General features: G+C 45.4%; 1 protein-coding gene across 1 annotated transcript in view; it reads left to right on the top strand.

Annotated features, from left to right (window-relative positions):
* The window catches only part of dlg4a (discs, large homolog 4a), a gene marked incomplete at both ends in the record, with an annotated part of 65,514 nt that extends 49,154 nt beyond the window's left edge, over positions 1-16,360 (top strand). Inside the window, 19 exons of the mRNA XM_084474079.1 lie at positions 48-101; positions 928-978; positions 1,443-1,567; positions 4,368-4,537; positions 5,064-5,200; positions 6,066-6,210; positions 7,381-7,516; positions 8,653-8,809; positions 9,783-9,885; positions 10,282-10,396; positions 11,027-11,203; positions 11,635-11,671; positions 11,792-11,822; positions 12,169-12,207; positions 12,853-12,954; positions 13,426-13,598; positions 14,123-14,235; positions 15,306-15,397; positions 16,254-16,360. Coding sequence (XP_084330205.1) covers positions 48-101; positions 928-978; positions 1,443-1,567; positions 4,368-4,537; positions 5,064-5,200; positions 6,066-6,210; positions 7,381-7,516; positions 8,653-8,809; positions 9,783-9,885; positions 10,282-10,396; positions 11,027-11,203; positions 11,635-11,671; positions 11,792-11,822; positions 12,169-12,207; positions 12,853-12,954; positions 13,426-13,598; positions 14,123-14,235; positions 15,306-15,397; positions 16,254-16,360 — 2,064 coding nt within the window. The remainder of the gene's footprint in view (positions 1-47; positions 102-927; positions 979-1,442; positions 1,568-4,367; positions 4,538-5,063; positions 5,201-6,065; positions 6,211-7,380; positions 7,517-8,652; positions 8,810-9,782; positions 9,886-10,281; positions 10,397-11,026; positions 11,204-11,634; positions 11,672-11,791; positions 11,823-12,168; positions 12,208-12,852; positions 12,955-13,425; positions 13,599-14,122; positions 14,236-15,305; positions 15,398-16,253) is intronic.
* Between the last annotated feature and the right edge of the window lie 424 nt (positions 16,361-16,784).

Below are 16,784 nucleotides of genomic sequence, written 5' to 3'. Positions count from 1 at the left end.
AAATCGCCTAACAAGATTTCTTACCGTTTTTTTTCTTTTTCCTACAGGGAAATTCTCCCCCAATGGTTGTGAACACTGACACACTCGACGGCTCGCCATACGTAAGAGTTCTGTTGAAGCCTCCTCGTTGAAAATACCTTGAGAAAATACCTAGATGATGATACAGTTATGTAATGTTTATGGGATGGAGTTTGGGGTCATTTTGTCACTTCCATGCCAGTAACAGATCAGCATACTACCTAGGTTGTGAATTAAAATGTGTTATACATACAGTAAGCTCTGACTAGATCACAAAAAGCATTTGTTTTTGTAAAATTCTTAAAAATCTTAAATTTGACCAAACAGAGAGCCACTCCTATGACCATGGTTCCTAACTTCCCTCTGTTCGACTCTGACACCACAATGCTGGTAACTGTTTTCTAGGTCAGAGACCATAACAAGTTTCATAATTCTATCCCTCTTCTGGGATTGGCTTAATTTCCGCCACGTAGCTTGTGTGTCGCTTACTTGTTTAGCCAGAAGGCGAACTGGGCTGTAGAAGTGGTGTTCATTATCAGGTACAAGCCAAGTACAGGACTAGCTCTGAATACATATTCCCTCCATGGAGTATGGGTAACAAACAGTGTCGTTATTTTCTGTTTTGAAACTCCCTCTGCGAAAACATGTTGTTTGATTAGCTACCTACACGGATAAAAAATGACAAAAGCAGAGTTCAATACATTTTATAGCAGTTTGATTTGCAATACACAGGAGCAAACGGCTGAAAAAACAAGTCCACTACATTTTTTTGCAGTGAAGGGCTGATGGTTATGATTTAATCATAAAAAATGTCAATATTACAAAACACTGTTCAACAGTAACTGATTTGTAATAACTGTTTTCAGCTTAACCAATTGACTAGTATGTGTATAATCCTCATCTGCGCAGGTGAATGGAACAGAAGGAGAAATCGAATATGAAGAGATCACCTTGGAGCGAGTGAGTTCTTCCCCCGTGAGCTTAGACACCTGAACCTTAGCCTCTCTATTTATTTCCACATGCTCATCTTTTTCAGCCACACAATTCTGATGGTATTGATTATGGAGTTATATTTCCAATACGTATATAGCCAAGCATAAAACACCAACGCCGCTTAAGATAGTTCAGGTCATCATGAATGATGGCTAAGGGCAGGGTAATTGTGGCTAGGGTGTTCTGCGTCCGATCACTAGTCTCCACAGTCTGCCTACTGGTAGGCTGTGGATATCGAGATCAAACCCATGAGCAAGATGCCCTAACCTGCCCCTTAATAACATATTCACTGTTCATTTCATTGGATAAAAATCCTCTCCTGAACAACTAAATAGTAATTAGTATGTTATTGGTGACTCATTGGTTATTTGACCTACTTCGCTGCTACCCGCCTGGCTCACTGTTGGTGTTGTGTGCGTCTCGCCCCCCAGGGGAACTCAGGTCTGGGCTTCAGCATCGCCGGGGGAACCGACAACCCCCACGTGGGCGACGACCCCAGCATCTTCATCACCAAAATCATCCCTGGCGGCGCGGCGGCCCAGGACGGCCGTTTGAGGTGAGACCCACAACGCATTGCTCTCAGGCTGAGATCCTTATACCCTGAGCTTAATCAGAACCTAACCCTAACCTCTACCTCTGTCTAGACTATGCGTGACTAGAGGTAATTTGTTTTTGATTCGACACTTTTAGATTCTATATTTATGCATTATGTATTCTAATTCTTACATTCCACACTTTCACATTCTATATTCTACATTTTGAATCCTTCATTTTCTAGCAGCCAGAACAGGATAGCATTGTAATAATTAGCTTTTCCATTGCGATAGTGTGCTTGCACATGTCACATGTTTAGAGCACGCATCACATGAATAGTGATGTTCATAACCTGTGATGCTCTTGACGTTAAATCAGGATAGTGTCATGGTTAGGGTGTTTGTCTACCAGGTGAAATGTTCTCGGTTCAATCACAATTCTCCACAGTCTACCTGTGTGCATCTTTTATGCACTTCCTCACCACCATCTGCAACTTAAAGACATAATTGTACAAATGCACTCTCTGAATACAACGTTCTGATAAATAGAAATACAACAAAAAACATACATACAAAATTGCAAAATATGAAATTGAAAAAGTATGTATGATCTCACAGCCATGTTCATGATTCATATTATATACTTTGCATCAACAAAATCCATGAATTATTTGACTGGTGTCAGCAGCTGCTCTGCCTCCATGTGCAGTTCCCTTGGTTCTCTACACATGGGACTGTCACTTCTTTCCTTTGAATGCCGTCACAAAAAAGCCTGACTTCCTTTTCTCCTCCTGAATGTAGAACACGATATAGACATGCACTAGAGAACATCAGGGATGGTATGGCTGTATGTTTGCATATGTGGTGAGGTAGCCACTGTATTTATAAATAGACCTGACATGTGTCGTCTCTTTCATACTTGGATGCTCAGAGTAAATGGGCTACTGAGCCACGCTCAGGTTTAAAAATGCAAACTTTAAAAATGCAAACTTTAAAAACACAAACTTTAAGAAGTGCAAAGTTTACGTGCAAATCTGGGGTATCTTAAAACATACAAAGAGTATGTTTTTGTGGGACAATGTGGGAAACGTTACCAATGCTGAGAGCTTGTCTAAAAAGGTTCACATGTCGCTTCACATCGTGTAAAGAAAACCTTTGAGAATTACCATGCCGCGTCACCCAGTTATCAGTCATTTCACAGTCTTTGTTGAAGCTCCATTTCATTTTCTTTGAGGTAGTTCTTTGTGGTAATTCTCAGGGTGGGGCCTTGCAGGCAGCACAGAAGGTGACAGGTTAACCTGCACTTGACCCACGTGTGCACAGTTTGATCAACGTCAGCCCCTTGAGGACTCTTTACAGCCATTGTGTAAAAGCCTGATATTAGAAAAGTGTGCGTCCTGCAGTGGGTTGACTTTGAATACTAGAGCCAATCAATATGTGGGACAAAAGAGGTGAACGTGCTGTGTACACCTGGTCACTGCACTTGTCAATCATGGATTGTGATTGGCCCTTCTGGGTTCCCTCTAAGAGAGACATGCAGGACATTTAAGTTAAAGTCTTACCTTTAATGTTGGAAGTAAGCCATGATTGGTCATCATCCATTAAGGCGACAGATTTAATTCTGAAATAAGTAGTAGTCACAATGGTTTGAACAACATGAAACAAAAAAAAAACACTACAAAAAAAAAGAGATGGACATTCAAAGTAAGGGAAGAATTGCGTGTGCATAGCGCTGTTTGATCCAAAAGGCCCCACATATGTAATGGGAGTTCTCGAATCAGAACAATCAATGTCTCCCAGCCAGCAAGTTTTTTAAATGATGGGAGGCAGAATAGTGGCCCCAATCCGAAAGGTTCTGGGCTCAATCCCCAATGTCTGCAGCAAATCTCTAGAAATCCCTAAGCAAGATGTCTTTACCCTACCTACTACTTAAATTCCTTTCTCTGTATTAACTGTCTGACCCCTACCTGCTCCTTAATGACCTGTCTCTGGACTTCTGGACTGTCTAACCCCCTACCTGCTCCTTATTGACCTGTCTCTGTATTCACTGTGTATCCCCTACCTGCTCCTAAATGACCTGTCTCTGTAATCACTGTCTAACCCCAACATGCTCTTTAACCTGTCTCTGTAATCACTGTCTAACCCCAACATGCTCTTTAACCTGTCTCTGTATTCACTGTCTAACCACCACCTGCTCCTTAATGGCGTGTCTCTTTATTCACTGTAAATCAATTTAGATAAATTGACTCATTCCCTAAATTGAAATAGTAAATACTTAATCTAGATACTCTTTTGAGATCTTTTGAGAGAAAATGTTTCACCGTTCCCTGGTCCCTATAAGCTGTTGTCTTTTTAGCCATCACATGACTCACACCTCAGATACATCCCTGGATCCCAGTATCAGGGGGCGAGAGATGTGAGAATCTATCTTTAGATTGGTTCAGCAAAAGCAACCTCACACTTATGGATAAAATTAGACGTAAGACTAAATCTTACCCCCTGGGTGGTGAGTGATGAGATACACCGTTAGACTTTATGATCACTTTTACTTTAAGGCCCTGTCTGTCCACTGTAATGAGGGTATATTTGGGAAAAAAAAGTATCTTTATTTTCTGTGATTGTCTTATACAACAGAGCTTTAGTTACAGTGGTTAAGCGCATGTGAGGAGGCATGAACCAAAACAGGAGCGCTGTTTAGGTTCCGTTATCATTCGTACCGATGACAAAGCTCAGAGGGGAAAAACTGTTTTTACATTCAGCTGGCGTAGCGGTGGACGTTAACCTCAGCTGAACTCGTCCCCTTCTGTTGTGCTGCGTCCTCAGTGTGAACGACTGCATCCTGTTTGTGAACGACGTGGACGTGAGGGAGGTGACCCACAGCCAGGCGGTGGAGGCGCTGAAGGAGGCCGGGGCCATCGTGCGGCTCTACGTCCTGCGGAGGAAGCCTGCGGCCGAGAAGGTCACCGAGATCAAACTCATCAAGGGACCCAAAGGTTGTGTGTGTGTGTGTGTGTGTGTGTGTGTGTGTGTGCGTGTGTGTGTGTGTGTGTGTGTGTGTGTGTGTGTGTGTGCGTGTGTGTGTGTGTGTGTGTGTGTGTGTGTGTGTGTGTGTGTGTGTGTGTGTGTGTACTACAATGGCAAACACCAACTGTTATTCCAACATCTGTCATTATGTTCTTTATTTGCATCCTGAAGTTGACTTTACTCGACACTCTTTTCCCCTCTCTCTCTCTCTCTCTCTCTCTCTCTCTCCCTCTCTCCCTCTTTGTCTCTCTCTCTCTCTCTCTCTCCCTCTTTGTCTCTCTCTCTCTCTCTCTCTCTCTCTCTCTCTCTCTCTCTCCCTCTTTCTCTCTCTCTCTCTCCCTCTCTCTCTCTCTCTCTCTCTCTCTCTCTCTCCCTCTTTGTCTCTCTCTCTCTCCCTCTTTCTCTCTCTCTCTCTCTCTCTCTCTCTCTCTCTCTCTCTCTCTCTCTCTCTCTCTCTCTCTCTCTCTCTCTACCTTTCCCTCTCATCTCCTCCAGGGTTGGGTTTCAGCATCGCTGGAGGGGTGGGGAACCAGCATATACCAGGAGACAACAGCATCTATGTCACCAAGATCATCGAGGGCGGGGCCGCCCACAAAGATGGCCGCCTGCAGATCGGGGACAAGATACTGGCGGTGAGCCCCCCTTCTTTATGTGACGTATGAAGCCACCCCCCCCCCCCACACACACACACACACACACTGTGGGCATCCCCGTTCTCTGCATGGACTCTGACTCTATTCAGTCAATCAAACTTTATTTATATCTGGCTTTTACGGCAAGACTGAAAACTCAAAGTGCTTAAAAAGGAAACAACCCTAAACAACAACAATAAGTCGTTTACAAAGTTTGGATTTAAGCAATTTAATCACGGAGATACATTTGACAAAAATGATATTGCACATTACTCGATAAGAAGAAAGCTGAGCTAAAAATGTATGTTTAAAGATTTCGTTCCAACACAAGGTAAGGTTATATATCAACAACTAAAACATCCAGAAACAAAGAGAAGCGTGCTGTGTGTGCCATAACACACAATGGCCTTTTAATTATTTGGAGAGAAAAAAACGTACAGCTGTAATTTTCATGGCTGGATCTGACATTCATGGATAATGTTTAAACTATGCGTAGGATGGGGGCTTGAAGCCCATTATTTCCCTGGTACCTTGCTGCCACCCGATGGACAAAGCTGGAACTCCTGTTAGCCTGTAACTAGCAAGCTGAAAATAATTAAAAATATTTTTTACCAAATTATGTTTTAGTAGTTTGCATCAGATCTGACGATATGTTCAATCTATGTGATTCAAAATCTGTCACTTTTTTGGGATCCCAGAGATCCAGACTGAACTGTTTGGATACAGTGTACTACATGCGTTGGGGGAAAGGATAGCCGACAGCATGCTGATGTTAACTAGCAGTGTGCTACATGCTAATGCTTACTTTACTGGTGCAGTTGAACAGCATGCTACATGCTAGTGCTAACTGTACCGACTGGTACAGGTGAACAGTGTGTGCTTGGAGGACGTGATGCACGAGGACGCGGTGGGCGCGCTGAAGAACACGGCCGAGGTGGTGTACCTGCGCGTGGCCAAGCCCAACAACCTGTACCTGACCAACTCCTACAACCCCCCAGACCTCACCAGCAGTAAGCATATCCTGCATGGCTTAAACATGACGCAAAAAAGAACAAGAACGACAACAACGTTCTCTCTCTCTCTCTCTCTCACCTATCTCCTTCTACCCTTCAGGGCTCACCAGCACTAAGGCTCTCCCTCTCTCTCTCTCTCTCTCTCTCTCTCTCTCTCTCTCTCCCCGCCCCTCCAGTTAGGTATAGCAGTAGAGTTTCAAGGTTGATGGTGTAACAGCCGGGAGGAAAGTTGTTGTACTGCTGCGACTGCACATGAGCACAGCTCCCTGAGCTTCAGTGATTGACACACTATAACGACGCGTGGCTCCCATGACTTTGTAAAGTTATTGTTGCTCAGTGATGAAGCAATTATCTTTTGTGACTATTTTTAAAATTGTTCTGGCCAGAGAGTGTGTGTTTAACTATATCAATACGGATGGTTACATTTAGGTCTTAAGTTTGACAGGGTTAAAGTTAGGGTAAGAGATGATTACGCTGAGGTATGTAGTGGAACGTTTATGGTTAGCGGCATTTATGTTTTGTGTATTTTGAGGTTAGAGATGGCTACATTTTTGGTATTAGGTTAAAGGTGATTTGCTTAAAGTATGTTGAGGTATCAGGTCAGAAACGGCTAGGTTACAGTATTTAGTGTGGTTAGGATCCAAGAACTGTCGTAATAGCTTCCAGCAGTGTCTGTTTAGTCTCTTCATTTAAAAGCACAACCTGGGCTGCATTTATATCTATGAATACCGGGGAAGTGTTTCACGTCAAAGTTCTCCTCCAGGTGTTTCACAGATATACCGTAAAAGTGATGTGTCAGTGTTTTTTTTTGGAGGACAGGCAAAACGAAATGGTAAAAACAGATTTGTCCATCTCACATCTAAGACTCGGGGGAGAAGTGGCATGTGCTTCTTGGTGAATAGTGAAACCAGGTGTTTCACAGGAATGTGTTCATGCTGCTGGGATTTTTAGAAAAGTATGCGGTGAAGACATCTGTTTTAGTGGTGCTGCGACTCAGAGTCTACACAGAACCCTGAAAGAGTAGCTAGCTAGGTTCATTAACGTGTGGGGGAGGGCCGGTAGCAAATCAATTTGAAAATGACACATGTTATATATTTTATATGCTATGCAGTACCTGGTTTGTTACTGACATGATGCTGAAATAATTTTCCCTTGTTTCATTTGCAGCATATTCTCATATGGACACGGACCTCAGCCACCCCAACTACCTTGGCTCGGATTACCCACAAGCCCTCACTCCCACCTCGCCCAGCCGGTTCTCACCTGTGCTGCACGGCATGATGGGAGACGAAGACCTGCCCAGGTAATTAAGAGAACACCAAAACCATCGGCTTCGGAAAGGCTGTTTTTGTTTCCTTAGATTCTCCTCTCTACTGCTAACTCCCAAAGTCCATGGGAGCAAGAAACATAGAATTAAGAGTCATAACTCATAACTGTGTCTGATCCTGGTGGGACGTGCAGGTTATGGGCGGTTGCTTCGGATTGGTTGATGTTGGTTGAGGTTGACGTTGCCTTAGGTGTGTGAATGGTGTGGTATTAATCTTCAAAGTGCTGCAGGTGACCACAGAGGGGTCTGTTTACCATTTGCAGAGAGGCTATATAGTGTTAACAATTTATATACATTTTAATTGAAGCTTGAAAAACTGTTGTATACTTTAGTTAAAAATGCATAAGAAATTTATGTTTTGGAGGATGAATCCACAGTGTTGGTTTTTGATGTATTAATCAGTAATTATTTAATACCCTGTGGATTTTCTCATTAGTGTGGCTAGTGGATGGAACCAGGAATCCCTTATATGGCCACAAACATTCACCTCACATCTCAGTGGTCATGTGACTCCAGGCCTTTGGAATGTTCTCCCAGACCTCTGAGTCATGGCTGACTTCACAAGATCACTTTTTTCACTTTTCACACTCACATGGGCAGTTAATATTGAACATAATTATGTTGCCTATCATCCATTTACTTTAATCAATGTTAAGAAAACAGACGCCGTGAGATTAAAGAAGCACCACTTGCGCCGCTATGAATATTATTTAGCGTTATTTTTCCTCTTAGTATTATGATTGTTGTTTCAGTAGTTTCAGTTTATAGCCGTTTCTTATTTATTGTAGTTCTAGTGCAAATCATACCATCAATCACAATGTTGTCCCTAACCATCTGTCATGTTCCCACCTCGAGGTGCAGAAGAAGGAGCGAGATAAGCAAACGCCTTGTGACTCCATGCATATCATTTAACACTCCTCTGAGTATTATGGTCTATTTAAGTAGGTTGTATCAATCTCTTCTTTTATTGTTGTTCCACCGGCATGGCCAGGTCCTATATTTACCCAACTAAACTTGAATAAACAGCAGGGAGAAGAGATCCACTTGTGACTCCATGAACATCATTGAGCCCTGTTCAGGAGAGTACTGCGGTCTGTCCCCCCCATCCACAGGGACCCAAGGAGAGTGCTGATCCACAGGGGGTCCACGGGGCTGGGCTTCAACATCGTGGGAGGAGAGGACGGAGAGGGCATCTTCATCTCCTTCATCCTGGCCGGAGGTCCGGCCGACCTGAGCGGGGAGCTGCATAAGGGAGACCAGATCATCAGTGTAAGACCACCAGAGTGCAGAGTCGCTCACCAGCTTCCACAAAACACGCTCTCATTCAGAGCATAGCCTCCCCCCTTACCCCCCCCCCCCCACACCCCACTTATGTATGGTCTTTTGTACGTCCTGGCACTTAATGTACACACTTATTGTATGTTGTATGTCCTTGTACTTAAAAATACTACTTAGCATTGTGTAGCATCTTATCCTAGCTAGCTTAGTTGTATACAGGGAAATAGCCTAACAATTGTTAGTGCTTGGCACTTGGTTCTATGAACATCCAACATTGTTGTTTCTCTTTCTTCTGACCAACGTACTTATTGTAAGTCGCTTTGGATAAAAGCGTCTGCTAAATGCCCTGAATGTAAAATGTCAAAGTACCAGCGTGTCCTCGTCTGGATTCTGACCATCGTGGTCATAGATAGGGTAGCACTGTGTTTGATAGTGTCGTTTTGAACACGGATAGAGAGTGATGGACACTGCGGTGGTGACAGAGGGACTACGTGGTGTTTAACGGAGCTGTACTGTCGTAGTGGTTGAGTTAGATAGCGATTGCTTTTAACGGTGATAGGGATAAACAGTGTGTGATGGTGATGCCGTCTTAACAGGTGAACGATGTGGGTTGTGGTAGTGATGGTGATGGTGTGTAGAGGGGATAGTTAGCGATAGTGATAGACAGTATATGACAGCGGTGGTGTCTAACTGGTGAACAGAAGGCGTGAACAGAACTAGTGATGGTGTATAATAGTTGTATCGAAAGTGATAGTGATCAAGATTGAAAGTGGTTATGATAAATAGGGTGTTATAGGGAGGCCGTCAAACAGGTGAAGGGAGAACAGTAAGAGTGATAGTGATAGACAGTGTGTAACAGCGAGGGGGACTAACAGGTGTACGGCATGTGACAGAAGCAGTGATTGTGATAGTGTATAAAAGGTGATAGACAGTGACAGTGTGTAACAGCGCTGGTGTCTAACAGGTGAACGGCGTGGACCTGCGGATGGCGACACACGAGCAGGCGGCTGCGGCGCTTAAGAACGCCGGTCAGACCGTCACCATCATCGCTCAGTACCGGCCGGACGGTGAGTACAAACACACGCAGTGGACAGACTGCGCCCGGGGCCACGCGCACACACAGGGGTACCCCGTGCCGGGGATCGACCCAGGACCACGGCGTAGTTCTCCGCACATGTACACGGCGCTTTTGTGCTGATCTGTCTGTCTTTTTTTTTTTTTTTTTTTTACTGTGTTCAGTGTGAAAATAACAGCTATTAGGTTGTCAAGTCCAATTTATTTGTGTCGACCTTAATCACAGCTAGCGTCTCCGGGGGCCGGATCGGGTCTTTCTTCAGCGGTGATACTCACACGCTCAGGAAATGATTAGGGAGCGCAGATCCTCCCTGGTGGAATAATAATGTGTGTGTGTGTGTGTCTGTGTGTCTGTGTGTCTGTGCGTGTGTGTGTGTGTGTGTTCTCAGAGTACAGCCGCTTTGAGGCGAAGATCCACGATCTGAGAGAGCAGCTGATGAACAGCAGTATGGGATCTGGAACCACCACGCTACGAAGCAACACCAAGAGAGGATTCTACTTAAGGTAACTAACTAACCAACTAACTAACTAACCACCTCACTACGAAGCAACACGAAGAAGGGATTGTACTAAACTAACTCGCTCTCTAACTAACTCACTCACACTGGAACTAACTAACTGGCTAACTACCACACACTTACTAACTCACAACTAACTAACCACCACTCTATGAGGCAACACCTCCTGAGATAACTAACGAACTAACCACCACGCTACGCAGCAACACCAAGAGAGGATTCTACCTTAGGCAATTCACTAAAAACAAACTCACTGACGTTCTCTCACACTCAGTGCTGGCTTTTCCCCAGTTTGAGGGTGGCAGCGGCTCAGGAGGCAGAGCGGGTTGACTGGTAACCGGAAGGTTGCTGGTTCGACCCGCAGCTCCTCCTAGAGTGTCAAGGTGTCCCCGAAAAAGACGCCTCAACATTGACTGCTCCCGACAAGCTGGCTGTCGCCCTGCATGGTTGAAACCGCCGTCGGTGTGTGAATGTGTGAATGAATGGTCAGCAAAATCCCCTAAATGTAAAAAAGGGAGATGACTCTTCCTTGTGAACCCACCTGCACCTGCTGTTGCCCATCCCCCAGGGCTCTGTTTGTGAACCCACCTGTACCTGCTGCTCTCCGTCCCCCCAGGGCTCTGTTTGACTACGACAAGACGGCAGACTGCGGCTTCCTCAGCCAGGCGCTGGGCTTCCACTTCGGGGACGTTCTGCACGTCATCGACTGTGGTGACGAGGAGTGGTGGCAGGCCCGCCGGGTCACCACCCCCAACGAGGCAGAGGAGATGGGCTTCATCCCCAGCAAACACAGGTGGGTCTGGGGCTTCTTTCATCCCCAGCTAACACAGGTGGTTTGGACGCCCACTATCAGCCGTGTGCTGTCTGTTGTCTGGCCTGGTTTCACTTTGTAGGAGAGAAACTGGCTCCGGTATTGGAGTTGCTTTATTGCTTAAAGTACTCTGCTAAGCCTCCCCTCCCCATGGGTGGGGATGTGACACCTCATCCACTACCAGCCTATAGCAACCACCTGGGTGATGCAAGTGTGTGCCAGAGCACTCACCACGCACAGGCTTTTCACGGTAGGAGAGGTGGGGAATGAAACAATGCAGTAATAGAGAGCAGGGAATGATTAAGTAGCCTAGTTGGCACTCCTACTCCTTTTATGATGGCCATGGGATACGGTGTGGCCACAGGGAGTCCATTAGGTAGTTTTAACCGTTTTTATGTCTTCCACTTTCACAGGGTAGAAAGGAAAGAATGGTCTCGCACCAAAGAGAGGGTAAGCCTCTTTAACAAACCTTGAACAATCTGAACCAATCTAGAAGTTTTAATCTGGAAGTTCTCTCTCTGTAACTTGTTTAATAACCTGTTTGTGTTTGCGTTGTGATTTGTATTGTAGGACCACAGTCGCGAGACTCTGGGCTCTCAAGGTCAGTTGAACGAGAAACCTGAACCATACAAACTCACTGTGTTACTGTACTGTGTTCTGTACTAAGTCCAAATGCTACAAGATGGCTAGCTGCTTGCATTGAAACGGTACAATGTCTGATTTGATAGCTGTCCTGTTTAGTTGATCCATCTAAAACATTTAACTGACAAAAGCAAACAAAAGAGGACGAGATGAGAATTGTTGTCAATGTTGAATTAGTTCCCTCAACTCAGAAGAAAATGTCTTCTTCCCTGTGTACCAGGAAAGTTATAAAGTTATTCTGCCTTGGGCAGTGCATGTTTTTGAGGGATGTTTACAGTTTGCTACCCTTACTTTTTGTTCCCTAGGGAACCCACACAGCTATGAGACGGTCACACAAGTAGAAGGTAAGGTCCTTCGCAGACTCGGGTTTAAATTGAATAGATCGATCTGTATAGCCCTTAATCACAGTTACAGTCTGGGAAAAAAAAATCGAAATCCAGATGAATGGTAAATGGATTGCATTTATACAGCGCTTTTCTAACCAGTGGCCACTCAAAGCGCTTCACAATATTGCCTCACATTCACCCATTCATGCACACATTCACACACCCACTGTGGCGTCAGGCATGCAAGGCGACAGCCAGCTCGTTAGGAGCAGTTAGGGTTAGGTGCCTTGCTCAGGGACACCTCGACACTCTAGGAGGAGCCGGGTATCGAACTAGCAACCTTTCAGTTACCAGTCGACCCGCTCTACCTCCTGAGCTACTGCCGCCCATCTGAAGATTACTTTTTTTTTAGAAGATAGTAGATTGGTAATTAAACTCAAACACAATCATGAATGTGTCTGGTTATCTGGCACACTTAAAGAGTGATCAAAGTCTTAAGTTCGAGGCAGTTGCCTTCATTATCTCACAGTGTTAATGCAGCCGTCCCACTGATGTGGAAGTGGTGGCTAGTGAGTAAGCTGGTAGCCGTCAGATGGCCTAATAATCCCTTGTTTTCTTTGTCTCCTCTCCTTCACGCTCTGTCTCTGGTCTCTCCATGTCCAGTCCATTACGCAAGGCCCATCATTATCCTGGGCCCGGTGAAGGACAGAGTGAACGACGACCTGCTCTCCGAGTTCCCCGACAAGTTTGGATCCTGTGTTCCACGTACGTCCTTTTACCTACCTCAATGGATGAATCCGATCAATAGATTCATCTGTTTTTCCGTACCTTTATCAGTGCTTCAATAGATTAATCAGTGCTTCAATAGATTGCTATTTGATTGAGTCTTTAATAGATTAATTGGTTCTTTAGTAGATTTAGTGGTTCTTTAGTAGATTGGTTCTTTAATAGATTGATCGTTTCTTCAGTAGATTGATCGGTTCTTCTTTAGATTGAACAGTTCTTCAGTAAATTCAGCTGTTCCTTCGTAGATTGATCAGTAACTTCAATAGATTGATCGGTTCATGGATATTTCTTAATCCTATTGTGGATGATGAAATAGTGATGCATATTATTGAGGTATCTTGTGTAGATTACAAACCACCTCAGTAACAGCTTTGGAAATACCAAATTCTAATGAATTGATAGATTGTCTGAAAGACTTTCCGATTGATTGATTGGCTGATTGATCCACAGACACCACGCGGCCCAAGCGGGAGTACGAGGTGGACGGGCGGGACTACCACTTTGTGTCGTCAAGGGAACAGATGGAGAAGGACATCCAGAGCCACCGCTTCATCGAGGCTGGGCAGTACAACAGCCACCTGTACGGCACCAGCGTGCAGAGTGTCCGGGAGGTGGCCGAGCAGGTAGGACCCCACAGGACCCACCGCACCCAGACAGAGCCCGCCACTACCCAGCATGCCCCAGGAGGCACCACCATTTTACAATGAGAACACAAGTCGTATGGTTTTTCTTACGCACCCAAACACACATGAACACACAAATAAAACAAATGCGGTCATAGACACTCATAACCACTCACACGTTTAATTAATTAATTTACTTACTAATAATCACTACTCTTTATTCATTTAGCAGTTGCTTTTATCCAAAGCAGGGAATTTTTATTTTTTATTAGATACATTAAAATCAGGTAGTGGTTAGGGCCTCTTGCTCAAGGATGCCTAGAGGGAGACAGGGGATATTGGGGTTTGAGCCCAGAACCTTTCTGCTGGGATTCAAACACCCTAGCTACTATACTATCCTGCCCTCCCCACACACACACACACACACACACACACACACACACACACACACAGACACACAGAACACAGAAACTGATTTATGTGCGTGTGTGTGTGTGTGTGTGTGTGTGTGTGTGTGTGAGCAGCAGGGTAAGCACTGCATCCTGGACGTGTCGGCCAATGCGGTGCGCAGGCTGCAGGCCGCCCAGCTCCACCCCATCGCCATCTTCGTCCGACCCAAGTCCCTGGAGAACGTCCTGTATGTACACACTCTGAGTCAAGGAACCGCACCATTCCAACCGTATATCCATGTTGGTTGGTTGCGTTGGAACCCTTGGTTCCTTGGGGAAAGCATGGCACTGACACATGCATTGTTCTACTTCATGTAGGTTAAGCCGTCTAGGCTTCCCCTTATGGGCTTGTCCCGTGCACGAGCGTACACTCTCCTAGACGGCGTGGCCTAAAAAAAAGAACTAGAGTTATAATACTAGAACTATCGTTTTCAACTCTGCATTCTATGTCCCCACCCCGGATGCATTTAGACAACTCAATTTCAATTTAGTTGTCATGGTGTCGCCAGAGATTCTGGCAGGTTTGCCCACCCATTTGACCAAATTTGCCGCTAGGTGAATCAGGTCTAAACAGAAAAGGTCAGGGTAAAACAGGACAGGCACAGTTCTATATTTTACATTTATGTATATATATATTTGTATTGACAATTTGTGTATATGTGTATATTTTTATTTTATTTTCTACTGCCACGATGCACTTTTGCGCTTGTGTATTACTTTTATTGATTGTATCTTCATATTTCATAGTTCTTTCTGTCTTGGGCAGGGACATTATTCTGAATCTGAAGGCAGACAGACAAGAATGCCTGGCAGTACAAAAGGGCAGCTTGTTTATTGCAACATAACACAAGAAAATACAACTTTATTAATCCCAGACATGCATTTATACGACTACAACACAATGTGTATTGGCGACGGGGTTGTGTATCGATGAATTATACCAAGATAAAAGTCACTTTGATGAGCCTGTCTACAATTACACATTTTTGCATATTAATCACAACATCACAAAAAAATGAATATTGCTGATTAGGACTGGAATTAAATATGTTTGCATCCCAATGACTTAATACGACAACACAATGAATATTGATGACTTGCACATTGACGGTTCGCTCGACAACAACATTAACTTGCCTCTGACCCAGATAAAATGAAATGCTTGTGTGCGCTGATGTCTTACTAGGACAATACAATTACATGTGATGACTATGATGCTTTGTGTACTGATTTTTGCATTTGTTTGTTGTTTTCCCAGTGAGATCAACACCCGTCTGACGGAGGAGCAGGCGAGGAAGGGCATGGACCGCGCCCTGAAACTGGAACAGGACTTTCTGGAGTGTTTCTCAGGTAACCCCTTCCCAACACACGCACACGCACACACACACACACACACACACACACACACACACACACACACACACACACACACACACACACGCCCTCCTAGAAACTAAGACAGAAACAGGAAATGACGTGTATTCTGTTTCTCATGCTCCCGTGCATTAATGATGTTGTCTCCTGAGATGTTGTTGATGTCTCGTTCCTTTGGCGAATACCCATCAGTGTGTGAATGGTAGCGACATGGTGTGTGCGTGTGTGTGTGTGTCTGTGTCTGAGTGTACATATGTATGAGTTGGTGTAGGCACCGTTTGAAATCGTTGTTTGGAATTGTTTCACCAGGGTGGGCGGGGGGGGGGGCGGCGCTGGTTGAATAGAGAAGGACTTGGCACGTCTTGTAGCTCGTAGCCCACCCAGAGGCCCCTTGTCAATCTCACGCGAGCGAGAGAGTATGACAGATGTGCCCCCATTGTTTCATATACACACACGCCTCTAGCGTGCCTCTGTTCTCACTATCTGGTCCTCTGGTCCTGGCTGTCACTCTGAAGATCCACCCAGCATCTTCTTTGTTTTCATCTAAATCCGTTCCCTGGAAAGCCCCGCAACGCGGTCCGATTCATCTCAATTGGTTATCCCTTCGATGCATTTCCAATTCTGAACTTCTAAACTGTATATCTTGATCTGACATTTCTCCTTTTTTTTCTCAATTCTTCTCTCCCACCTCTCTTTTCCCTCCTCGCTCCTTCTCACTCACTCCCGCCCCCCTTTTCTGTCCTCCGTCACTCCCCCCCCCCCACACACACACACACACACACACACACACTCTCTCTCTCTCTCCGGCACCACACGTGGACCCCATCTGCAGCCGTGGTGGACGGGGACAGCTTTGAGGAGGTCTACCACAAGGTGAAGACAGTGATCGAGGAGCAGTCAGGGCCCTACATCTGGATCCCCACCCGAGAGAGGCTGTGATGACAATGTGCCCCTCGACCTCCGCCATCAGCCCCCCCCCCAGCGACCCACCCACCCTCCCCCAATACCGATACCTCCCGCCCGGCCGCCACCCTACCTTGACCGACACCCCTCCACCCACGTCCTCGCAGCCAGCCCCACGACCCACACATGCAGATGATCAGAGAGGAGAGAGAGGGAGGGAGGAGTCAGGGAGAGTGGAGCACGACTGAAACCGTAGAATAAAAGAGTGAGTGAGAGAGAGGAAAGATATGTAAAATAAGTACAGAGACTTACAAAGAGGGGGTGATACATCTGATCAGGATTCCACACCCACTAGGGGGACGTGTACTGGGACAGAAGGTGGAGAGGGTCCCATCCAAGATGGCTTCCTTGCCCCCCCAGGCAGGAACACATTGTTCAGACCTGGACCCCCCCCTCCCTC

Source organism: Micromesistius poutassou, assembly GCF_964030765.1.
Source record: "Micromesistius poutassou genome assembly, chromosome: 10".
NCBI lineage: Eukaryota > Metazoa > Chordata > Actinopteri > Gadiformes > Gadidae > Micromesistius > Micromesistius poutassou.
Note: the sequence above shows the minus strand (reverse complement) of the source record. Positions and strands in the feature narration are given on the sequence as shown.